This window comes from Budorcas taxicolor, chromosome 21, assembly GCF_023091745.1.
Source record: "Budorcas taxicolor isolate Tak-1 chromosome 21, Takin1.1, whole genome shotgun sequence".
NCBI lineage: Eukaryota > Metazoa > Chordata > Mammalia > Artiodactyla > Bovidae > Budorcas > Budorcas taxicolor.
This window is the reverse complement of record NC_068930.1, coordinates 62,796,282-62,823,205: the sequence shown is the minus strand read 5'-3', so window position 1 is coordinate 62,823,205 and position 26,924 is coordinate 62,796,282. Positions and strand designations below refer to the sequence as shown.

General features: G+C 45.0%; 1 protein-coding gene across 1 annotated transcript; it reads left to right on the top strand.

Annotated features, from left to right (window-relative positions):
* The first annotated feature begins 12,659 nt into the window (after window positions 1-12,659).
* On the top strand, window positions 12,660-24,323 carry SERPINA6 (serpin family A member 6). Its single transcript, XM_052660108.1, has 4 exons — window positions 12,660-13,269; window positions 18,269-18,539; window positions 22,347-22,494; window positions 24,108-24,323. Exons 1-4 carry the CDS (start codon window positions 12,660-12,662, stop codon window positions 24,321-24,323), a joined length of 1,245 nt encoding a protein of 414 aa, XP_052516068.1.
* The last annotated feature ends 2,601 nt before the right edge of the window (window positions 24,324-26,924 follow it).

Sequence of the window (26,924 nt, the reverse complement as noted above, 5' to 3'; positions counted from 1 at the left end):
CAAACCCTGACGTAACTCCAGCCGCATTTTGCTATTAAAAAATCAAACCTCAGGGAATTGAATGCAGAAGAAAGTTAATTTGCAGCATTGCTGTGTTTACTTAAATTTCCTGGAAAAGGCTCCCATTGGTTAATGACTGGGGGGAGGGGACCACCAAATGGTGAAGGCCACTGGCCCCCCTCTAACCATTAACCAGCTGGGAAGCTGACCAACAGGATTTAGCAGCAGCAGCCCTGCTGGCTTACTGTACACATGACATGATCCAGGACAGCAGGACCAAGCCAGCAGTTGCAGCCTGAGCCCACTGCAGACCGTGAGTAACAGCTGCCCGGCCTCCAGAAGCAACCCATGACTGCGTCTTGCTCACTTGAATTTTTTTTTTTTAATGGGGCATGAAGCCTTAGGGCAACCAGCAGTGATAGGAGACAACCCTAGAGAGGGTTTTCCAGAGTCTGTGGGCCACCCACAGGGGTTTTGATTTTTCTTGGGCTCCTGTCTTGCAGGAGTTGACTCGGCGCTAGAAGCCATTCCCAGCTATTATTACACAATGCCCCTAAGGCCAGCCAGACAGCCATTAACAGCCTCTGAGATGGAGTCTGAGAGCTGGGATGGATCAGCACAATAGAGCACCCCTGCGGGGGGACACAGGCAGGGGAGGGCAGTGCCCAGGTGACCCAGCACAGACTGTACCCTACAGAGCTGCACACACCTGCTCCCTGGATGGCCTGGGGCAAGGATCCTGCAGACAGAATGGAACTACCAGCATTACAGCACATGGTCCGAGGTTTAAATGCACAGGGCCTGGGACGGTGCCTGACTTGTACAGAGCATCTAGAAAAATAGAGAACACAGTGGGTGTGTACTGCATGTGTGACTTCAAAAATGAGGGACAAGGAGGACATACATCAATGAAATCCATGGATAATATTGATACTCTGCATTTTTACATTGCTGGGTTTTCACTCTAGAGGAAGGCAGAACACAAGCTATGTAGTCAGACGGCTGGGCTTGGGATTTCAGCTCTCACTCCCTGGGCCTCAGTTTTCTCATCTGTACAATGGATCCAGGATGACCCAGAAAGTGAGGTCATTGTTAACAGCTGTGACTGATATTCACAACAGTCTTGTGAGGTAGGTAGAGTTTTAATCCCCATCTTGGAGGATTAGCACAGGAGGGGATGAGGCGTGAAATCTCAGAGACAGCAGGGAGAGAAGGGAAGAGAGAAGAACTTCTATTGGGGGAAAGCCCATCCCATTCCAGGCTGTGAACTGCATCAGGTCCTTGCCGAAGTAGGGGCCAAAGACGCGTGTGGAGATGGCCAGGACTGAAGCAAAGATCTCACTACAGTCTGACAGGGGCAGTGACAGACAGAAGCACAGAGGAGGCATTCCTGGAGGAGGTGAGGAAGTGATCCAGGCAAGACAGGGAGGGGACAGGCCAACAGAGTGCAGAGAGTGGAGCCACATGGGGCAGGACTGGAACTGGCCCATCTTTGTCTCCAGTTCTCAGGCCAGAGCCAGGCTTTGCAAACACTGGAGAATGGAATGACCTCCCTGGCCTGACCCAGGCAGAGGGATGAAAGTCTGGTACGTGCTTGGAAGACACCCCAAGAGACACAGTGTTGCTATGACTGAGATTTCAACAGGCCAGATTTGGGGTTGGGGGGTGAGGTAGGACTCTCTGGGCAACATGAGTGAGGATCAGCCCTGCCTGGGAGAAACAGGAGTCCCTGACAGCTTTTCTGCAGGAGGCTGGCTCATCCACTTGATTCTGGAAACATGCCCTGGCTGCAGAGGAAAGAAAGGTTGGCAGGTGGTGAGCAGGAGGCATGGAGATCAGGTGGAGGAGCAGGGGCAACTGGGAGGGATGCCAAGTCCCAACTTTGGGCTGTGTCCTAGAACTGGAGAAGAGGACAGACCCCAGAAATGTAGACGGTCAAATGGGCCAGGCCAGGGGTAGGTGTTGTTATCAACTCTATTTTATATCAAGGAAACGGGCAGAGTTTAAACAGTGAACCCAGGTCACCTGGGTCATAAAGATAGTGCTGATATCTCCATCTGACTTGGTCTGCTGTGAAACCTGGGAAAATGGAGATTGTCTGTAAGCCAGGCAACTGGGCAGGGAGGGGGCGAGGCTCTTATCAAAGCTGAGTAGCCAGGAATAGGAATTGTATTTCTACCATGTGGAGGGAGGCAGGCAGGGGATGTTGAGAGGGACTCAAAGAGAGGTTCTCATGAAGTTCTGGGTTTGCAGTGGGCCAGGAAAGGGCCTCAGGGTGTGTTCTGGAGCAGACTAGTGACTCCCACCCTCAGTGTGCACACACTCTCCTGGGGGACTGGTTTCAGTGTGGGTTCCCAGACCCCTCCCAGCATAGCTAGTCCTGTAGGTGGGGTGATGCAGGGGGACCTGCTTCTCCTATAAGCATCCTTCCTTAATAGGAATACAGGGGCTTTCCATAAAGCACAGGGCTTCGGACCACTGGCCTTGCAGATAGAGTGTCTGCTTACTGACTCTGACCTTGGCTGTATTTTTTGGAATCATCTTATCAAACCTTTTTAATGGCTTATCATTAATTTTTTATTGTGGTAAGATATATAAAGATTGAGCCTTTCGACCAGGTTTAAGCGTGCAGTTCTCTGGTATCAGGTACATTCACATTGCTCTATAACCATCACCACCATCCATTTGCAGGACTTTTTCATCATCACAAACTGAAACTCTACCCATTAAACCCTGACTCTCCATTTCCCCACTCCCCACCCTCCAGTGCTGTTAACCACTAACCTATCTTGGGTTTCTATGAACTTGACTGTTGGAGGGCTCTCATGTGGCTCCGTCAGTAAAGAATCTGCCTGCAATGCAGGAGACATACTGATCTCTGCCCCCTGGTTCCTAGCACCAAGTTCCTAAAACCCTTGTAATTCCCTAAGCGATAAGAACACGGGAAGCATCTTTTGTTCGAGTATTTGGTCTTAGACCCTGCTTCCTGAGGCAGAGCTCCGAAATCCCTTGGCATTTCCTGGGTGACAGCAGTGTCCTTTGCTCTAATGAGATGCTGGGTGACCTCCTGGATGACCTCAGGATGGTGGCTGGTCACCTGAAAGTCCAAGTCATGACTGGAACTTGGAACTTTCAGCCCCATCCTGCAGGAAAGGGTGAGGGGCTGGAGATTAGGTTCATGATCAATTCCACCTACGTGATGAAGCCTCCATAAGCATGGCAAAGGTGTGGGGTTCGGAGAGCTTCTGAATGTACATGGCGAGAGGGTGGTATACATACAAGCCACAGGGACAAGAGCCCCTGTGCCTAAGACCCCTCTAGACCTTGCCTTCGCAGAAGGCAATGGCACCCCACTCCAGTACTCTTGCCTGGAAAATACCACGGATGGAGGAGCCTGGTGGGCTGCAGTCCATGGGGTCGCTAAGAGTCAGACACGACTGAGCGACTTCACTTTCACTTTTCACTTTCATGCATTGGAGAAGGAAATGGCAGCCCATCCAGCATTCTTACCTGGAGAATCCCAGGGACGGGGGAGCCTGGTGGGCTGCCGTCTATGGGGTCGCACAGAGTCGAACACGACTGAAGCGACTTAGCAGCAGCAGCAGCAGACCTTGCCTTACTCTCTTCATTTGGCTGTTCATCGTTATTATACCCCTTACTTTTTGCTTATTTCAAGTTTTTAGTGGAGTATAGTTGATTTACAATGGTGTGTTGATTTCTGCTGTACAGCAAAGTGAATCAGTTATACATACACAAGTATTCACTCTTTTAGATTCTTTTCCCATGTAGTTCACTATGAAGTATTGAGTAGAGTTTTCTGTGCTATACAGTAGGTTCTTCTTAGTTATTTTATAATAGTGGTGTATGTATATTAATCCCAATCTTCCCATTTATCCCTTCTCCCTCACTTTCCCCCGGGTAACCATAAGTGTGTTTTCTGTATCTGTGATCCTATGTAAGTTCATTTGTTTAGATTCCATATATAAGGAATACCATATGAGCTTTGTCTGTGCCTGATTTACTTCACTCAGTATGGCAGTCTGTTGGTCCATCCATGTTGAAGCAAATGGCATTATTTCAGTCTTTCGATGGCTGAGTGATATCCCATTGTATATATGCACCATATCTTTATCCATTCCTCTGTCAAAGGACGTGTCCTGACTACTGTAAACAGTGCTCCGGTGAATGTTGGGGTATGCATCTTTTTGAATTATGGTTTTATCTGGATACATGGTCAGGAATGGGATTTCCACATCATATTGGAGATCTATTTTTAGTTTTCTAAGGAACCTCCATGCTGTTCTCCATAGAGTCTGGACCAATTTACATTCCCACCAACACTGTAGGAGGGTTCCCTTTTCTCCACACCCTCGCCAACATTTATTGTTCGTAGATTTCCTGATGATGACCATTCTGATCTTGCATTCCAGGAATTAATCCCACCTTGACATAGTGTAAAATCCTTCTACTACGCTGCTGAATGCTGCTTGTTAACATTTTGTTGAGGGTTTTTGCCTCAATGTTCATAAACAATATTTGTCAGTAGTTTCCTTTTATGATAGTGTCTTTGTCTGCCTTTGGTATCAGGGCAATGAATGAGTTAAGAAGCATTCCCTCCTCTTCAGTTATTTTGGAAAAGTTTGAGGAGAATTTGTACAAATTCTTCTTTAAGTGTTTGGTAGAATTCAAAACTGAAGCTGCATAATCCGGGTTTTTCTTTGTTGGGAGGTTTTCAATTACTGATTTGATTTCCTGACTACTTAAAGATCTATTCAGATTTTCTGTTTCTTTGTGGTTTAATTTTGGTATGTTTTGTGTTTCTATAAATTTTCCATTTCATCTAGGTTATCCAGTTTTTTGGTGTGTAACTTCCAATTTTTTCATAGTATTCTCATAATTTTAAAAGAATTTCTGTGGTATCACTTCAGTTCAGTCGCTCAGTCATGTCCGACTCTTTGCGACCCCATGAATCGCAGCACGCCAGGCCTACCTGTCCATCACCAACTCCGGAGTTCACTCAGACTCACGTCCATCAAGTCGGTGATGCCATCCAGCCATCTCATCCTCTGTCATCCCCTTCTCCTCCTGCCCCCAATCCCTCCCAGCATCAGAGTCTTTTCCAATGAGTCAACTCTTCGCATGAGGTGGCCAAAGTACTGGAGTTTCAGCTTTAGCATCATTCCTCCCAAAGAAATCCCAGGGCTGATCTCCTTCAGAATGGACTGGTTGGATCTCCCTGCAGTCCAAGGGACTCTCAAGAGTCTTCTCCAACACCACAAGTCAAAAGCATCAATTCTTCGGCACTCAGCCTTCTTCATAGTCCAACTCTCATATCCATACGTGACCACAGGAAAACCCATAGCCTTGACTAGACGGGCCTTAGTCGGAAAAATAATGTCTCTGCTTTTGAATATACTATCTAGGTTGGTCATAACTTTCCTTCCAAGGAGTAAGCGTCTTTTAATTTCATGGCTGCAGTCAGCATCTGCAGTGATTCTGGAGCCCCCAAAAATAAAGTCTGACACTGTTTCTACTGTTTCCCCATCTATTTCCCATGAAGTGATGGGACCAGATGCTATGATCTTCGTTTTCTGAATGTTGAGCTTTAAGCCAACTTTTTCACTCTCCACTTTCACTTTCATCAAGAGGCTTTTTAGTTCCTCTTCACTTTCTGCCATAAGGGTGGTGTCATCTGCATATCTGAGGTTATTGAGATTTCTCCCGGCAATCTTGATTCCAGCTTGTGTTTCTTCCAGTCCAGCGTTTCTCATGATGTACTCTGCATAGAAGTTAAATAAGCAGGGTGACACTTTACAGCCTTGACATGCTCCTTTTCCTATTTGGAACCAGTCTGTTGTTCCATGTCCAGTTCTAACTGTTGCTTCCTGACCTGAATACAGATTTCTCAAGAGGCAGGTCAGGTGGTCTGGTATTCCCATCTCTTTCAGAATTTTCCACAGTTTATTGTGATCCACACAATCAAAGGCTTTGGCATAGTCAATAAAGCAGAAGTAGATGTTTTTCAGGAACTCTCTTGCTTTTTGGATGATCCAGCAGATGTTGTCAATTTGATCTCTGGTTCCTCTGCCTTTTCTAAAACCAGCTTGAACATCAGGGAGTTCACGGTTCACGTACTGCTGAAGCCTGGCTTGGAGAATTTTGAGCATTACTTTGCTATCATGTGAGATGAGTGCAATTGTGCAGTAGTTTGAGCATTCTTTGGCATTGCCTTTCTTTGGAATTGGAATGAAAACTGACCTTTTCCAGTCCTGTGGCCACTGCTGAGTTTTCCAAATTTGCTGGCATGTTGAGTGCAGCACTTTCACAGCATCATCTTTCAGGATTTGAAACAGCTCAACTGGAATTCCATCACCTCCACTAGCTTTGTTGGTAGTGATGCTTTCTAAGGCCTTCAGGATAGGGGGCACTGAATGAAGCAGTGCCTGCATGGGACCTTTTGAAGGAGGTCTCCATTATCTTCATTACCTCCACTGTAGTTTGGCCTCAGGTCAAATAACAGGGAGGGAACATAGCCTCACCCATCAACAGAAATTGGATTAAAGATTTATTGAGCATGGCCCCACCCATCAGAACAAGATCCAGTTTCCTCCACAGTCAGTCTCTCCCATTAGGAAGCTTCCATAAGCTTCTTATCCTTCTCCATCAGAGGGAAGACAGAATGAAAACCACAATCACAGAAAACTAACCAATCTGATCACATGGACCACAGCCTTGTCTAATTCAATGAAACTATGAGCCACAATGTAGGGCCACCCAAGACAGATAGGTCATGGTGGAGAGTTCTGAAAAAACGTGGTCCACTGAAGAAAGAAATGGCAAACCACATCAGTATTCTTGCTTTGAGAACCCCATGAACAGCATGAAAAGGCAAAAAGATAAGACACTGAAAGATGAACACCCCAGGTCAGCAGGTGCCCAATATGCTACTGGAGATCAGTGGAGAAATAACTCCAGAAAAAATGAAGAGATGGAGTCAAAGTAAAAACAACACCCAGTTGTGGGTGTGATGGGTGATGGAGGTAAAGTCTGATGTTGTAGAGAGCAATAGTGCATAGGAACCTGAAATGTTAGGTCCATTAATCAAGGCAAATTGGAAGTGGTCAAACAGGAGATGGCAAGAGTGAATATCAACCTTTTAGGAATCAGTGAACTAAAATAGACTGGAATGGGTGAATTTAACTCAGATGACCATTATATCTACTACTTCAGGCAGGAATCCCTTAGAAGAAATGGAGTAGCCATCATAGTCAACAAACGAGTCTGAAATGCAGTACTTAGATGCAGTCTCAAAAACGACAATGATCTTGGTTCGTTTCCAAGGCAAACCATTCAATATCACAGTAATCCAAGTCTATGCCCCGACCAGTAAGGCTGAAGAAGCTGAAGTTGAATAGTTCTATGAAGACCTACAAGACCTTCTAGAACTAACACCAAAAAAGATATATTTTTCATTATAGGGAACTGGAATGCAAAAGTATGAAGTCAAGAGATACCTGGAGTAACAGGCACATTTGACCTTGGAATAGAGAATGAAGCAGGGCAAAGGCTAATAGAGTTTTGCCAATAGAATGCACTGATCATAGCAAACACCCTCTTCCAACAACACAAGAGATGACTCTACACATGGACATCACCAGATGGTCAATACAGAAATCAAATTGATTGTATTTTTTGCAGCCAAAGATGGAGAAGTTCTATACAGTGAGCAAACACAAGACCCAGAGATGACTGTGGCTCAGATCATGAACTCCTTATTGCCAAATTCAGACTTAAATTCAAGAAACTAGGGAAAACCACTAGACCATTCAGGTATCAGTTCAGTTCAGTTCAGTTCAGTCGCTCAGTCATGTCCAACTCTTTGCAGCCCCATGGACTGCAGCACACCATGCCTCTGTGTCCATCACCAACTCCTGGAGCTTACTCAAACTCATATATATTGAGCCATCCAGCCATCTCATCCTCGGTCATCCCCTTCTCCGCCAGCCTTCAATCTTTCCCAGCATCAGGGTCTTTTTCAAATGAGTCAGTTTTTCAAATCAGGTGGCCAAAGTATTGGAGTTTCAGCTTCAGCATCAGTTCTTCCAATGAATATTCAGGACTGATTTCCTTTAGGATGGACTGGTTGGATCTCCTTGCTGTCCAAGGGACTCTCAAGAGTCTTCTCCAACTCCATAGTTCAAAAGTATCAGTTTTTCAGTGCTCAACTTTCTTTATAGTCCAACTCTCACATCCATACATGACTACTGGAAAAACTAGACAGATCTTTGTTGGAAAAGTAATGTCTCTGCTTTTTAACATGCTGTCTAGGTGGGTCATAACTTTTCTCCCAAGGAGCAAGCGTCTTTTAATTTCATAGCTGCAGTCACCATCGGCAGTAATGTTGGAGCCCAAAAAACTAAAGTCTGTCACTGTTTCCACTGTTTCCCCTTCTATTTGCCATGAAGTGATGGGACCAGATGCCATGATCCTAGTTTTCTGAATGTTGAGTTTTAAGCCAACTTTTTCACTCTCCTCTTTCATTTTCATCAAGAGGCTTTTTAGTTGTTCTCCACTTTCTGCCATAAGTTCGGTGTCATCTGCATATCTGTGGTTTTTGATATTTCTCCTGGCAATCCTGATTCCAGCTTGTGCTTCATCTAGTCCAGCACTTCTCATGATGTACTCTGCATATAAGTTAAATAAGCAGGGTGACAATATACAGCCTTGACATACTCCTTTCCCAATTTGACCAGCTCCATGTCCAGTTCTAACTGTTGCTTCTTAACCTACATACAGATTTCTCAGGAGGCAGGTCAGGTGGTCTGGTATTCCCACCTCGTGAAGAATTTTCCATAGTTCGTGTGATTCACACAGTCAAAGGCTTCGGCACAGTCAATAAAGGTATTATTATACAGTGAAAGTGACAAATAGCTGCAAGGGGTTAGATCTGATAGACAGAGAGCCTGAAGAACTATGGATGGAGGTTCCTGATATTGTACAGGAGTCAGTGATCAAGACCATTCCCAAGGAAAAGAAATGCAAAAAAGGCAAAATGGTTGTTTGAGGAGGCCTTACAAATAGCTGTGAAAAGAAGAGAAATGAAAGACAAAGGAGAAAAGGAAAGATATATCCATCTGGATGCAGAGTTCCAAAGAATAGTAAGGAGAGATAAGAAAGCCTTCCTCAGGGATCAATGCAAAGAATAGAGAAAAACAATAGAATGGGAAAGACTAGAGATCTCTTCAAGAAAATTAGAGATACCAAGGGAACATTTCATGCAAAGATGGGCACAATAAAAGACAGAAATGATATAGACATAACAGAAGCAGACGATATTAAGAAGAGGTGGCAAGAATACACAAAACTATACAAAAAAAAATCTTCATGACCCAGATAACTACGATGGTATGATCACTCACTTAGAGCCAGACATCCTGGAATGTGAAGTCAATGTGAAGCCTTAGGAAGCATCACTACCAACAAAGCTAGTGGAGGTGATGGAATTCCAGTTGAGCTGTTTCAAATCCTGAAAGATGATGCTGTGAAAGTGCTGCACTCAACATGCCAGCAAATTTGGAAAACTCAGCAGTGGCCACAGGACTGGAAAAGGTCAGTTTTCATTCCAATTCCAAAGAAAGGCAATGCCAAAGAATGCTCAAACTACTGCACAATTGCACTCATCTCACATGATAGCAAAGTAATGCTCAATATTTTCCAAGCCAGGCTTCAACAATATGTGAACCATGAACTTCCAGACGTTCAGGCTGGATTTAGAAAAGGCAGAGGAACCAGAGATCAAATTGCCAACATCCACTGGATCATCAAAAGAGCAAGAGAGTTCCTGAAAAACATCTATTTCTGCTTTATTGACTATGCCAAAGCCTTTGATTGTGTGGATCACAACAAACTGTGGAAAATTCTGAAAGAGATGGGAATACCAGACCTCCTGATCTGCCTTCTGAGAAATCTGTATGCAAATCAAGAAGAAACAGTTAGAACTGGACATGCAGCAACAGACTGCTTCCAAATTGGGAAAGGGGTACTCCAAGGCTGTAAAGTGTCACCCTGCTTATTTAACTTCTATGCAGAGTACATCATGAGATATGCTAAGCTGGATGTAGCACAAGCTGGAATCAAGACTGCCAAGAGACATATCAAAAACCACAGATAGGTAGATGACACCACACTTATGGTAGAACGTGAAGAAGAACTGAAGAGCTTCTTGATGAAAATGAAAGAGGAGAGTGAAAAAGTTGGCTTAAAACTCAACATTCAGAAGAGTAAGATCATAGCATCTGGTCCCATCACTTCATGGGAAATAGATGGGGAACCAGTGGAAAGAGTGGCAGACTTTAGTTTTCTGGGTTCCAACATCACTGCAGATGGTGACTGCAGCCATGAAATTAAAAGACGCTTGCTCCTTGGGAGAAAAGCTATGACCAACCTAGACAGCATATTAAAAAGCAGAGACGTTACTTTTCCAACAAAGGTCCATCTAGTCAAAGCTATGTTTTTTCCAGTAATCATGTATGGATGTGAGAGTTGAACTGTAAAGAAAGCTGAGCACTGACGAATTGCTGCTTTTGAACTGTGGGGTTAGAGAGTCCCTTGGACAGCAAGGAGATCCAACCAGTCCATCCTAAAGGAAATCAATCCTGAATATTCACTGGAAGAACTGATGCTGAAGCTGAAACTCCAATACTTTGGCCACCTGATGCGAAGATCTGACTCATTTGAAAAGACCCTGATGCTGGGAAAGACTGAAGGTGGGAGGACAAAAGGGCAGAAGATGATGAGATGGTTGGATGGCATCACCAACTCAATGGACATGAGTTTGAATAAACTCAGGGAGTTGGTGATGGACAGGGAAGCCTGGCGTGCTGCAGTCCATGGGGTCGAAAAGAGTCGGACATGACTGAGCGACTGAAGTGAACTGAACTGAACTGATAAGTAATAATGCCCCTACTTTCATTTTTGCTTTTGGTAATCTGAGACTTCTCTCTCTTTGTCGAATTAGTCTAGCTAAAGGCTTATCAATTTTGTTAATCATTTTGAAGACTAGATTTTATTATAATTATATCCTAATATATTGTTACAATACTATAAAATATTATATTTTGGCTTCATTGATTTTCTCTAACTTCTATTTATTTATCTGTGCTCTGATTTTTATTGTTTCCTTTCTTCTGCTAGCTGTACTCTTTTTTGGTGCCTATTGACATGGATTATCTTTTTCCATTCTTTCATTTTCATATATGTGCCTTTGGATCTAAAGTGAATCTTTTGTAGTGAGCATATAGTTGTTTCTTTTTGTAAAATCCATTCTGTCAATCTCTGTCTTTTTACTGGAGAATTGTATCCATTTACATTAATTACTCATACGGAGGAACTACTCGATCGTTTTCCTATTTGTTTTCTGTATGCCTTATGGGTTTTTGTCCTTTGTTTCCTGCATTACTAATATATTCTGTGTGTGTGTTTAGTTGATTTTCTGGATTACATAGGAAGATTTATATTCCTTAATACAAAGGAAGGATCTTAATTACCTTCTCCCTTCCCTCTGTGCATGTGCTGTGCTGTGCTCAGTCGTGTCCAACTCCTTGCGACCCTATGGACTGTAGCCCGCCAGGTTCCTCTGTCCATGGGATCCTTCAGGCAAGAATACTGGTGTGAGTTGCCATGCCCTCCTTCAGGGGATCTTCCCAACCCACAGATTGAACCCAGGTCTCCCACATTGCAGACAGATTCTTTACCAGCTGAGCTAGCAGAGAAGCCCCTCTCTGTGCACACTCTGTAACTATTTCTTTTTGGGTTTTAATGGAAATTACATTTAATATGGTAAAGTTATACCACTCTCATTTGACTTTATGCCAGGTCATCTTCAATAACATACAAAACTGCTCTTATATAGTTCCATTCCCATATCTTTTCAGTTATATAAGTCACAAATTACATCTTTATTCATTCTGTGTCCAAAAAGATACATGAATAATTACATTTTATGCATCACTCTTTTAAATCGTATAGAGAACATAAACAAGTGGAAATACAAGTCAAAGCTATACTAGTTTTTATACTTACTCATGTATTTACCTTTTGCAGAGATCTTTACTTCTTCTTACAGCATCTGTTTACTTTCTGGTGTTCTTTCATTTTAACCAGAAGTACACCGTCTAGCATTTCTCATAGGAGAGGTCTAGTGGTAAGCTCCCGCAGCTTTTTTTTATCTGGAAATGTCTTAGTTTCTTCCTCACTTTTGAAGGACAGTTTTGACTGATAGAGTATTCTTGGCTGATAGTTTTTTTCTTTCAGTACTTTGAATGTATTAATTGAGTGGGTATTTAACCTTTCTGAGCATCTATTCTGCCTACATAAAATCAAAATAATCCTTTATACCTTGTTGTTGGTGAAACAATCTTTTGGGCACATGGTTTGGTATTTGAAAATCACAGCAGGTGCAATTCACACTTTCAGGTGAGGAAATCGAGGCCCAGAGTTCTGACTTGCTCCAGGTCATACAGCCAATGTAGAAGAAATTGGAGCTTGAGTGGGGTCTTCGCTAGGGCTTCCGCCTACTGCTCACCATGCCCCACTGCCTTGGAGGACCTGCATCATCTAATGAGCATCTCTGATTTTGCAGGACCTGGCCATCCTGGACAATGCTGCTCACGCTGTACACCTGTCTCCTCTGGCTGTCTACCAGTGGGCTCTGGACCGTTCAGGCTAAGGGCTCTGACACTGACGTGAGCACAAGGAACCCTCACCGGGACTTGGCTCCAAACAATGTTGACTTTGCCTTTACCCTGTATAAGCACTTAGCGGCCTCAGCTCCAGGCAAGAATGTCTTCATCTCCCCTGTGAGCATCTCCATGGCCTTAGCTATGCTGTCCCTGGGTGCCAGAGGCTACACACGGGAGCAACTTCTCCAAGGCCTGGGCTTCAGCCTTGCTGAGATGTCCGAAGCTGAGATCCACCAGGCCTTTCGGCATCTCCACCACCTCCTCAGGGAGTCAAACACCACCTTGGAAATGACCATGGGCAATGCCTTGTTCCTTGACCACAGCCTGGAGCTTCTGGAGTCATTCTCAGCAGACACCAAGCACTACTATGAGCTGGAGGCCTTGACCACAGATTTTCGGGACTGGGCAGGAGCCAGCAGGCAGATGAATGAGTATATCAAGAATAAGACACAAGGGAAAATTGTGGACTTGTTCTCGGAGTCAGATAGCTCAGCCATGTTCATCCTGGTCAACTACATCTTTTTTAAAGGTACCCCTCACCCATCCCATTCAGTTAAAGCCATCAAAACCCAGGGTGTACTCTTAGGCAAAGTCTTTGATCTTACAAAGCACATGCATGTCTGAAGAGTCTCCATCTTCACCATGATCCTATTAGAAAAGTGAATTACATCACCCTCACCAAGGATTAAAATGACACTCAGAACAGCTTGCCCATGCTCTTGCAGGTTGGTTTAAGGGCCAAACATGTAACCATGAACCCTCTGAGTGCCTCATGGTCTACAGATATTGGCCAAGTTCTGACTGAGAGTCAGGTACTTGGTCAGGGGCTGAAAATACAGCCTAGAACCAGACAGACAGCCCACACTCTCAGGAACTTCCAGACAGCCTATGAAACAACTTCCCAAGCCAGCTCTGACCAAGATCCCTCTCAGTCAAACCGCAGCCCCTCCTCACCAACTTGGAGCAAAATTTTCCAAAGTGCCTGTCCATAAAAATCACCATGGAGGCCTGTTAAAATGACAGATCCTGGTGTCCGTGCCAAATCTGCAGGAGCAAAACTACAGCAAGAATGTTCTAGAATTTGTATTTTTAAGAAGGCCCCCTCCCCCAGTCATTTTTATGAACAGGCAGCTTGAGGATATACTAAACTTTGGTAGCTTAAACAGCACAAATTTTAGGCTCGTTACTTGTGTTTGTGTTTTGAGAATTTTAACATCTGCTCTCTTAGCAACGTTTAAGTTTATGTTAGTGTTGGTGTGTTAGCCACTCGGTCATGTATGACTCTTTGCAACCCCGTGGACTGTAGCCTGTCAGGCACCTCTGCCCATGGGATTCTACAGGCAAGAATACTGGAGTAGGTTGCCATTCCCGTCTCCAGGGGATCTTCCTGACCCTGGGATTGAACCTAGGGCTCCCACATTGCAGGCAGATTCTTTACCATCTGAGCACCAGGGAAGCCCCTACAGTGTTATTAATTATAGTCACCATGCTATACATTCAATTCCTGAAACTTACTCATTCTGTAACTGGAAGTTTGCACCTTTGACCACCTTCACCCATTTCTCCCATCATTCTATTCCCTGTTTCTGTAAGTCCTACAGTTTTAGATCCCACATGTAAGTGACAGCATACAGTATTTGTCTTTCTCTGTCTGATTTATTTCACTTAGCATAATGCCTTCAAGATTCATCCATGCTGTCACAAATGGCAACATTTCCTTCTTTTAAGGGCTGAATAATATTCCAATCAGTGTGTGTGTGTGAACATAAATGCACTTTTCTTTATTCATTCATCAATGAACGCTTAAATTGTTTCCACATCTTGGAAACATGGCTATTGTGAATAATGCTTCAATGAACATGGGAGTGCAGGTATCTCTTCAATATAGTGGGTTCATTCCTTCTGATAATTCCTAGAAATGGAGTTGCTGGATCATGTGGTAGTTCTAGTTTTAATTTTTTGAGGAACCTCCATACTGTTTTCCATAATGGCTGCACCAATTTACATTCCCACCAACAAGGCACAAGGGTTCCCGACATCCTTTTCCCCACATCCTCACCAGCACTTGTTTTCTTTTTAATAATAGTCATTCTGACAGGTGTGATGCAATATCTCATTGTGATTTTGATTTGCATTTCCCTGGTGATTAGTGGTGTTAAGCACATTTCCTTGTACTTATTGGCCATTTATATTTTATCTTCCTTGGGGGGAAAAATATCCATTCAAGTCCTCTGCTCAGTTTTAAATTTGATTATTTGAGGCTTCTTTTGATATTGAGTTGGATGAGTTTCTTACTTTTTTTTTGGATATTACTCCCTTTATCTAATATATGTCTTGCAAATATTTAATTCCATTCCATAGGTTACCTTTTTACTTTGCTGACTATATCCTTTGCTATGCAGAAGCTTTCTGGTTTGATGTGATCCCATTGGTTTATTTTTGCCTCTGTTTCTTGCGCTTTTGCTATCTTATAAAAAAAAAATCACAGCTAAAATTAATGTCAAAAAGCTTCTTTTTACCCTAAATTTTCTTCTAGGAGTTTTATGGTTTCAGGTCTTATGTTTAAGTCTTTAATACATTTCAAGTTTGTGAATGGTGTGAGATAGGTGTTCAATTTCATTGTTTTTTATATGAATATCCTTTTCTCAGCTCCATTTATTGAGGAGATTATTTTTTCCCTTTGAGTATTCTTGGTTCCCTTGTCATATATTAGCTGACTATAAATGTGAGGGGTTATTTTAGGCTTTCAGTTCTGTTCCATTGGTCAATGTGTCTGTTTTTATGCCTGTACCATACAGTTCTGATTACTATAGCTTTATAATACAGTTTGAAATCAGGAGGTGTGATGCTTCCAGCTTTCTCTTCTTTCTCAATATGGCTTTGGCTATTCAGGATCTTTTGTGATCCCAATCAAAACACAGTATTGTTTACACCTGCCAATGGGAGGACCAAGGAGTCTAGGAATGTTTTGCCCGGAAATGTTCCTGGATGCTCGCATGAATTCTCCAGGCCGTGTCTCCCACTAGACTATGTGCTCTCGTGCATGGCATCCTCAGCTCCCTGGGCACCCTAGCGCCTTTGCATAGTGCTTGGCACATGCAAGGAACTCAGCAGTGGTTGCATAGAAGTTCTGCAACACCGGTAGAAGCCTAAGGGAGACAGAGACGGCTGGCAGGACAGGGGCTGACAGAGTACCATTTGACACAGGGCTTTGCTCTCAAAATTTCTAAGCATTCTCATGACTGCAATGGGGCTGAGTTGATAGGAAATAATAGCTCCTGGTAATAAAATCAGAAATAGTTTGAACATCTGAAAGAAGAGCAGACATTAACAGGAGTGTGGGTTGCTTGATTATACACAGATGTTCTATGATAAAGCAAAGCTAATTAACAAGCCCCTGTTTAAGCTGAGAGACACTTTGAAATGTTTCCAGCAAGTCAGGATAATAATACAAATGAAGAATGGTGAAGCTCTCATCACTAAACTTGGGACATGGACAGTGTCCCTGGCATGTTCCTTACTTAGTGAACTGTCTTAACAGCTCTTTTTCAGAGAACATTAGAAATATTGTTAAAAGATCTTCCAGGGACTCATCCTTGCTGTCTCCAATTTCCCTTCATAAATTCCTAGGAATTTTCAAGAAGAAAAATCCTTTAAAGTAGAAATTAGATGGCATTCTAAATTTGGTTTTCTACCAAGCTGGATATATGATACACTTGCTTCTAGAAAAGAAGTACTCAGTAAAAAGCACACAGCAAACTTTTAAGTATGGAAAACCTAGCTCTAAAAAATATCTCATCCACATATTTTTGGCTGTGAATTGGAGCAGTTGGCCATAAAACACACACCCCTTTAATTCTGAGGAGTCCAGACTTCCTTTGTTTTTGTTTAGTCACTAAGTCATGTCTGACTCTTGCAACCCCATGGATGGTAGCCTGTCAGGCTGCTCTGTCCATGGGATTTCCCAGGCAAGAATACTGGAGTGCGTCGCCATTTCTTTCTCCAGGGGACCTGCTGGACCCAGGGATCAAACCCATGCCTCCTGCATTGGCAGGCAGATTCTTTACCACTGAGCCACCAAGTAAGCCCAGAGGATGGCTTGAGAGCCCATAGACTATCTCACGTGCTGTGAGACAGCCTCAGTCATGGAGATGGACCAGGCACAGTCCCCGAGTCTCCAGGATCTGCATCCATTGCTCATTACCCTGCATTCTCTGGCTTCTGCCTATCATCTCCCTTAGAAGTCCTCCAGGGTGCTGAGGCTGCCTCTGAACCGAGAGTCTTGGCCTCGTGGTCCAGAGACCCCACAGGTGAATGGATGGAGAATGTCTCTCGGAGCTATGCTCTGGCCACTTTCAGGCAGCTTCAGGTGGCAATCAGTGACTTCACAAGGGTTTCTGGGTTGGAGGTCAAGGGCAGCCAGAACACTTGGGGTCTGCTGGACTCAGGGTCCTCATTCATCTCCAGACCTGTGAGATAACCTAGAGCCAAAGAGGCCCTGGTGAGACTCAACCCGTGTCTAAATACCCAAAAACCTGTCATCTCCAAGAGGACTTGGAGTTTCTTGGAATAAACTCAAGGGCTGAACAGGCTCAGGCAGGCATTACCATCAGGCAGGCTTTGGTGGCTGAGATGTAAATAATCCACCTTCAGTGCAGGAGATCTGGGTTCAGTCCCTGGGTTAGGAAGATTCCCCTGGAGAAGGGAACAGTTATCCACTCCAGTATTCTTGCCTGGTGAATTCCATAGACGGAAGAGCCTGGCAGGCTACAGTCCATAGGGTCGCAAAGAGTTGGACATAACTGAGTGACTTTCACAAGGAGCAATTTCCTTCCCATCAGTATTGACCAGTAGTGGAAAGTCCCATCAATTACAGCAGTGAGTTCCCCATCACAAGAGGAACAAACAAATTGCATGATGCTGTGGTGGAATGTGGTGAAGGGGATATGAGTCCAGGTGGGGATGGGAGTCTGAGACCTGGAAGGACTCATCTCACCCTGATCCTGTCTCTAGGAAATGTGCTGTGGCCCTTGGGGCCACTCAGGAGGGGAGAAGCTGCCTGCAGGAAAGTGGGTACAACTGACCGGGTGACCAGGCTGCCTGCTGTGCTTCTGTGGCCAGGACATCAGGGGGTGAGGATGGAATAGTTGATCAGTTCCCCCAGCACTACTTCAGAGCCCTCCAATCCAAGATCCACTCGATCCAAAGTCTAGTGTACTGAATCCTACTCCCAAATCCCAGGACCGGCATTCTCTGTTTTCTCTCTCCTTCCATTTTTAGAAGTCAGTCTCAGAAAGCATGCTAATCTGCAGTGTATCACAAAGGAGGATGGAGCAGGGTTTACACCTCTGGGAATTTCACATCCTAGCACAAAATTCCAGCAGCTCTGGTGAGGACCTTCCAGGTTGAGGAGGCCACTGCCTGATTTGTTTGGTGGTCATCCCTGGTGCGCTGATGCCACCCAAGCTGTGCCTTCCTCCTGCTGTCACAGGCCTGTTTCCTCCCCTCCCCTCCCCTCCTCTCCCCAGGCATGTGGGTGCACTCCTTCGACCTGGAAAGCACCAGAGAAGAGAACTTCTATGTGAACGAGGCGACCACAGTGCGGGTGCCCATGATGTTCCAGTCGAACACCATCAAGTACCTGAACGACTCGGTGCTCCCCTGCCAGCTGGTACAGCTGGACTATACAGGCAATGAGACTGTCTTCTTCGTGCTCCCAGTCAAGGGGAAGACGGACTCGGTCATCACCGCGCTGAGCCGGGACACCATTCAGAGGTGGTCCAAGTCCCTAACCATGAGGTAAGCCCTTAGCCAACTGAGTTTCTGCAGTTCCCAGAAAGTGGGGCAAGAAGAAAAGGGATCCATCTAGCTATCCTTCTACCCCTAGACTTGCCCTCCAGGGCTTATTGTTTCCCTGTGTGCTGGGTTCTCTGACCTAGAAGTCACACTTGTTTATCCACCTGTTGATTGACACAGAGATGCTCTGGGGCATTCCACAAAGGGGGGTCCTTCTTAATCAGGAAGTTGTCCTGATTAAGTTAATCACCATGTCCTTCATTCATCCATCCAGTCATTCAGTATCCATATGTGGAAGCAACTGCTATGTACGACACACTAGGCTAAGCAGAAGGGATGTACTCTAGAGAAGGAAGCAGATTCTAGTGGAATTATTAGTGGTACAGTGATGTAAGCTCTGTCAGAGCAAGAGAGGGAAGGAGAGGCATAATGTATAAAACTTGAAGGAGTGTAGGAAACTGGACTCTGCCCCAGGAAACTGGGGAAGGGGCTACAGAGCGGAAGGCTTTCACTTTGAACTGAGCCTTAAGCCTGAGTAGAAGTTCAGTCAGCACGAAGCACCCCAGGATCACAGGTGGAAGAGGTAACAGCACCAGCCAAGTCAGGGAGGCCAGGACCCGAGCACCGTCAGCAGCAGAGGTAAGCCAAATCCCTCTCAGATGAACTTGGTAATCCAAGAATTTTGCCGGCAGAAAAATCTAGAAAGAAGCTCTTCTACTTTGTTATAGACAAAGGCTTTGTGTTCATTGGTTTGGGTTTTTTTTTTATTATAAATGATCCTCTTGGAGAGCTGCTGAGTCCTGGTGCTTCTGGAAAGGTTAATCCGGTTCCAGAGTAGACAGGAAGTCCTAGGGTATTCTCCTTCAGGGAAGAGAGCTCTGTGTTCCAGAGAGATCCCCAGAGCCACATGGGGGCCATGGAAGGCATTCTTAGTGTCCTTGGACCAACCATCCCTCCCTTCAGGGTGTGTGCATGTGAGCCCATGTTTGGTCCATCCATCCATCCATCCATCATGTGCTCAGTCGTGTCTGACTCTTTGCAACCCCCTGAATCCCAGGTTCCTCTCTCCATGGGATTTTCCAGCCAAGAATACTGGCATGGCTTGCCATTTCCTCCTCCAGGAGATCGTCCTAACAGAAGGATCAAACCCATGTCTCCTGCGTTGCAGTGGATTCGTTACTGCTTGAGCCACTGGGGAAGCCCCACATGTTTGGTTAATAGTTGGGACCCATTTGCCAGTTTTTCTGGTCAACCGTCCCATCCCTCCCTCCCTCACCCTCACCCCTCGAAGGGACCCTGTAATTCAGGTACAGCCCCACCAGGTGGTGATAATACTCTGTGATTCAAATTCTAAACCCTGATGTATTGAAAATTAGACAAAGGATATCCTTTCTCTTTACTCCAAAAATAATCTCTAAACTAAAATACTTTAAAACAACATTCACCAGTAACACGTGCCATTTTCGTCTAGATTTTTAAAAAATAAACATTCAAGGTAAAACTTTGCACCTTTAGACATCATATGTGATTGGGCATCTACTTTATTCCAATGATGTCACCCACGGCTCCTCACCTCCACACTCACGTGGTCACTTCTCACTTTTCACCACTCCCAGCATCACTACCCCTTCCCCACCATGCTCTCCAGTGGATCTGAGCTCAGCATCCTTCAGAGCCCAGCTGATACCCCACCTCCCACTGGAAGCCCCTGAGCCCTACTCACAAGGTGCTCTCACAAGAGCCTTCCCCCGGGTCCCCTTGCTCAGCTGTCACCTGCCTGCTGCCGGCAGGTCATGGTGACAGCTCTCGGGGTAGGGCAGTGGGGCTCCAAGGCAACAAGTCCTGGTTTCTTCACAGTCCTGCTGCTTCCCAGGGGTGTGACTCTGGAGAAATTCCTCAGCTTCTGAGATTCAGTCTCTCAATCTGGAAATTGAAGATGTTGACTCCACTTTGTAAGGTTGCGCAGATTAGGTGAGGTATAGGAGGTCAGGAAGGTGAGCCAGGAGCTGCCTGGTATGGGACTGCCTCCCTTACCTTCTGTTGCCACTGCTCATCAAGAGAAGTCCCACATCTCGTTGGCCTTGGACTCCTCCTCAGTTCCCCAGGTTGGCAGCCTCCAGGCCTCCCCAGGGTGGCTTGTGCTCAGTGCAGAGCAGCTCTCCAGCCTTCCCTTCCACAATGGACAGCGTGGGCCTTATCACTGACTTCAGGGTTTCAGGGATCTTCTCTCCCCCGTGTGGTGTAGATGAGGACAAGCACAGAGGGGGATGGGACTTGGCTAAAGCCACACAGCATTAGCAGCACGGCTGGGGCGAGGACCACTGCTCCCAGCTGCCTGCTCCCTCCACTCCATTTCTCCCAGGGGATGCTTGCAGTTCCACAGGACTTTTATTTTTTTCTTTTTAAAATTAAAGTACAGTTGATATGCAATATTGTGTTAGTTTCAGGTGTACAGCAAAGTGATTCAGTTATATATATCCTTCTATCATTCTTTTCCACTATAGGTTATTACAAGATAATGAATACAGTCACCTGTGCTATAGAGTAAATCCTTGTTGTGTATCTAATATATATGGCAGTGTGTATCTGTTAATCCCATACTCCTAATTCATCCCTCCCACCCCTTCCCTTTTGGTAACAATGTTTGTTTTCTATGTCTGTGAGACTCTTTCTGCCTTATAAATGAATTCATTTGTATTATTTTTAGATTCCACATATAAATTATATCATATAGTATTTGCCTTTTGCTATCTGACATTTCACTTAGTATGATATTCTCTAGGTCCATCCATGTTGCTGAAAATGGCATTAATTCTTTCTTTTTCATGGCTGACTAATATTCCATTGCATATATATACCACATCTTCTTTATCCATTCATCTGTTGAAGGACACTTAAGGTGTGTTGTCTACTGTAAAGAATGCTACAATGAACATAGAGGTACAGCCATCCTTTCAAATTAAGAGTTTTCTCTGGATATATGCCCAGGGGTGGGATTGATGGATCATATGATAACTTTTTAATGTTTTAAGGAAACTTCATACTGTTTTCCACAGTGGCTAAACCAACTTCTATTCCCACCAACACTGTAGGAAGGTTTCCTTTCCTCCATGCCCTCTCTAGCATTTACAGACTTATTATTCACAGACTTTTTAAATGATGGCCATTCTGACTAGTGTGTGGTGATGTCTCAGTGTGGTTTTGATTTGCATATCTCTAATAATTAGCAGTGTTGAGCATCTTTTCATGTGCCTGTTAGCCATCTGTATGTCTTTTTGGGGAAAATGTCTATAGAGGTCTTCTGTCCATTTTTTCGATTGAGTTATTTGGTTTTTTGATATTGAGTTGCATGAGCTGTTTGTATAGTTTGGAAATTAAGCCCTTGTTGGTAGCATGATTTGCAAATATTTGCTCCCACCCCATAGGTTGTCTTTTCATTTTGTTTATGGTTTCCATTGCTGTGCAAAAACTTCTGTTTTGTTTGATCCTATTTTTCATTTTTGCTTTTATTTCTCTTGTCCACAAGGATTTCTTTCGGGATTCTTTCCTTCAGGGTCCAAGAGTTTAGCTGGATTGAGTGGAATCAGCTCCAAGAAAGAGCTGAGAAGAAAGGACTTTGCAATTCAGAGGTCCAAAGAAGAAGCTGCTTGTGTGTTGCAGGGAGAGGCAGATCCTGCCTCTTGCCCTGTCCCCTCCTCTGTCCCCAAACAGCAGGTCCAGCAGGGAGGCAGGGGCATCGCAGGGGAAACAGGAGTCTGGCTGATCAGGCCCAGCCCAGGAAAATCTAACCCCATCTGCTTACTCGAGCAGCCAGGTGGACCTGTACATCCCAAAGATCTCCATCTCTGGAGCCTATGACCTTGGGGGCATCATGGGGGATATGGGCATTGCAGACTTGCTCAGCAACCGGACACATTTCTCAGGCATCACCCAAGAGGCCCTGCCGAAGGTGTCAAAGGTAGGTGTCTTTACAGCCCCTCCTTCCCCCTCTACCAAAATTCACAGTACAAACAATAATAAGCAACACAGAGCCCATCCATGAACAGGTCACTAGACCCCTGGCTGAGAGGTCTTCTCCAAGCCTCCAGTTTACAACAGGCTAAACGGAGGCTCAGCAGGAACGTGACCTCCCTAAGGTCACACAGGAAGCTGGGGACAAAGCAGTAGCACAGTCCAGCGTCCACCTGTTCTGCCAGGCCACACAGAGGGGCTCTGCAGAAGACGAAGTCGTCACGGCAGGACTGCTAGCAAAAGAAAGGGTCTGCATGAGATCACGCTGAATCTCCATCCTTCAGCTTTAGGTTCTGTCACTCATTCAGAAATATTACAGAGCAAGTTCTATGTGTCCCCACCTGGGCTAGACACTAGAGATGCCTCAGATGTGGCCCTGCCCTCGAAGGATCTTACCATCCTGTGGATGACAAAAAAAGAAGGGGCGGGGGGGCGGCCAGGAGAGTGAGAGAAGCCCCTGCCCTCATACACGCAGTCTTTGACCACTGTGATGCCTGGCACACAGTATACGCTCAGCAGTGCCTGTGTGTGAAGGACTCAGTCAGACCGCTACCACCTTACAAGGTGGCTGCAACCCCAGTTTCTCAGAGGAGGAATCTCTGGGAGAGTGAATGACTCATCAAGGTCACAGAGGCAGTAAACAGGCTAACATACGACTCAAAACCTCATATTCCCAGGACACACTGCAGGGGTTCCTAGCCCAGCTCAGCTTCTCCCTAGCCACGTGGGCCTCATTTCAGAGTGCTCTGAGCCTCTGATTCCCAGCTGCTCCATCTAGGAGAGTCCTGTCCCTTCGTTGTTGTTGTTTAGTTGCTAAGTTATGTCTGACTCCTTGCAGCTCCATGGAGCCCGCTAGGCTCCTCTATCCATGGGATTTCCCCAGCAAGAATACTGGAGTGGGTTGCCATTTTCTTCTCCAGGGGCTCTTCCCCACCCAGGAATCGAACCTGCATCTCCTGCATTGGCAGGCAGATTCTTTACCACTGAGCCACCAGGGAAGCCATCCTATCCCATAGGTGGTGTTATTTAATCAGCCAGTTCTGATCTGTCCAAGGCTTTTGATACAAGCCACTCAAGAGTTTTACCGGCTTGAGAATATCTTCTAATTTTGATTATAACTAGGGATGTTGGAGAAGTCACAGATGACCCTTTCCCCTACAGAGTGGGTACAACCCTTTTGCACAAATCGAACCCTCGTATTTACCGGCAAAGTGAAGAGGGAACGAGGTCTCCGTCCACCAGCGCAGGACCCAGTAAGGGACGCCCAGTATGGATGCTGAGCTCCAGTTTCAGCCCCAAGTCCTTCTCTCTCCGTTGGTGGGCTCCACCTGCCGATTTTCTAGGGAGGCAGCCCAGGTGTGACCTGGGTCCGGGGGGTGGACAGATTCCGGCGCTAGTCCGGGGGCTGCCGCATAGATGAGGAATCAGTAAGTGCCCTTCTCTGAGCCACAGCTTCGCCATCCAGAAAACCGAGGGTGCGAGGAGCTGAGGCGGCGGAGCTCAGAAAGCTCCGCCCATGCAGCCGGTACTCATCCTCCTCGCGGGATCTGTTCCCACCAGGTGGTCCACAAGGCTGCGCTGCAGGTCGATGAGAAGGGCTTGGGGGCAGCCGCCCCAACCCGGGTCAGCGTGAGCGCCGCGCCCGGGCCGCTCACCCTCCGCTTCAACCGGCCCTTCATCATCATGATCTTCGACGATTTCACATGGAGCAGCCTCTTCCTGGGCAAGGTTGTGAACCCGACCGAAGGTGCACTCCCAGGAGCCACCTGCGTCTGACGCGGGCACCCAGAGCCCACAGAAAGGGGTGGGAGGGCTCCCCCTAATCCTCCCCAGGTTCCCCTCTTGTAATAAATCACTGTCATTGCTACTGGTGACAAGAGTGGTTGAAGGGGAAGAGGAGGACGACCGATACACTGAGTAATATCAATATAGTACTGTGCCGATGTAATTTTCCGGTTTTGATCCTTGTCCTTCGGTTATGTGATATGTGGAAGCACCGTGAAAGGTCTATGGAAACATTACTATTTTTGTAAACTTTTGTCAGTTTGAAATTATTTCTAAGCAAAAACTTTAAAAAGAAGGAATCATCCAAGTCAAAACACAACAGAAAGATGTATTTAAAGTGCTGGAGGGGGGGTCGGATATGTCCTATCAGTCAGAAAGCAAAAAAAAAAAAAAAAAACCCTTCAAAATTGACGACAAAATAAGGAGGTTTTTCAGAGAAGAGCTGAGGAAGCTTGCCACCTTTACTAAAGAAAAATTTTAAGTAGTTCTTTATAGAGAAATAAGATGCTTCTAGATGGAAACTAGGACAGACACAGAAGAATGAAGAGCACTGGAAAGAGTATACATGTGGACAAAGAAAAAATATTTCTAAACACCTTTAAAGTATAACTGACTGTTTAAAACAAAAAGGTATCGATTTACTGCTTTTCAACTCCAAATTCTCCTTTCATTGCAGCTCTGCAAAAACTGATCTGGACCTTTCAGATCAGGGTCTGGACCTTTTATTCAGCCCCGGGCATCATATTAAGCTTTGTTAGAAGAGGTCACTAGAGAAAGACTGCAAGAGGAAGAGACCTTACTGTCACAGTTCAGGGCAGAAAACAGCAAGTGAGATAAAGGAGAAGCAAATGGGTAGATACATAAATAGATGTTATAGATGAGAGATAAATAGATTGATAATAGATGATAGAGAGAGAATTAGATGATAGATACAGGATGCTGGGAAAGATTGAAGGCAGGAGGAGAGGGGATGACAGAGGATGACGAGATGGTTGGATGGCATCACCAACTCAATGGACATGAGTTTGAGCAAACTCCAGGATATGGTGAAGGACAGGGAAGCCTGGTGTGCTGCAGTCTCTGGGATCGCAAAGAGTCGGACATGACCGAGCGACTGAACAACAACAGCATATGTCTTGAGAGAAAGGAACTGAGGATACTTGAGAAGGAAATGGCAACCCACTCCAGTATTCTCGCCTGGAGAATCCCATGGACAGAGGAGCCTGGTGGGCTACAGTCCACAGGGTTGCAAAGAGTCGGACATGACTGAGTGACTTCACTTCACTTCACTTCACTTCACTTTGGTCACTCGGAAGGTAAAGAATCTGCCTGCAATGCAGGAGACACTGGGTTTGTTCCCTGAGTTGGGAAGATCCCCTGGAAAGAGGAATGGTACCCACTCTAGTATTCTTGCCTGGAAAATTCCATGGACAGAGGAGCCTGGCAGGCTACAGTTCATGGGGTCACAAACAGCTGGACATGACTGAGTGCATTTCACTTTCTTTAAATAGACATATTTGTACACCTTTCTAAATCAGAATCTTTTTTTATTGGCGTATAATTGCTTTACAATGTTGTGTTAGTTTCTGCTGTACAACCAAGTGGATCAACTATGTGAAATTCGCTCAGTCATATGGTCCATGGACTTCTCCAGGCCACAAAACTGGTCTGGGTAACCTTTCCCTTCTCCAGGAGATCTTCCCAACCCAGGGATTGAACCCAGGTCTCCCGCATTACAGATGGATTCTTTACCAGCTGAGCCACATGCAGATCAACCATATGCATACATATATCCCCTTTCTCTTGAACCTCCCACCCACCCCCACCGCCCCCCATCCCACCTCTAGGTCATCACAGAGCACCGAGCTGAGCTCCTTGTGCTATTTGGCAGCTTCCCACTATCTGTTTCTCACATGGTAGTGCATGTTCGTCAGTCTACTCTCAATTCATCCCACTCTCCACTTCCCCCAGCTCTGTGCCCACATGTCTGTCCTCTATGCCTGTGTCTCAATTCCTGCCCTGCAAATAGGTTTATCTATACTATTTTTCTAGATTCCATATTTATGTGTAAAGTCAGCATCTTAATAAGAAAACACTAAATGCATTCCCACTAAGATCAAGAGTAAGACAAGGCTACTTGTTCTATTCATTACCATTTCACATTGGGGGTGTTAGACTATGCAATTAGACAAGAGGGAGCAGAGACATAGAAGTGTAAACTCTTTCTGTTTGCAGATGACATGTAATGTACTTGCATAACCTAAGCAAATCAATGGTAAAACGAACTCAATAAAAGATTTCAGCAAGATACCAGAATACAGAGTTAACATGCAAAAGCAATGCCTTCATATACACAAACAACAACCAATTAAAACAGATAATGGAAGAGAAAATCCAAAAACAATCAAAAAGATATAGCACTTAGAAATAAACCAGAAATGTGCAGAATTGATATAGAGAAAATTATAAAATATTCCGTAAAACACAAAATTAGACTTGAACGAATGCAAAGATATTCTTTATTGAATAAGATGTCCAACCTCATCTAGATGTCAGTTTTCCCTGAGTTATCAACTGAATTGTATCCCAATA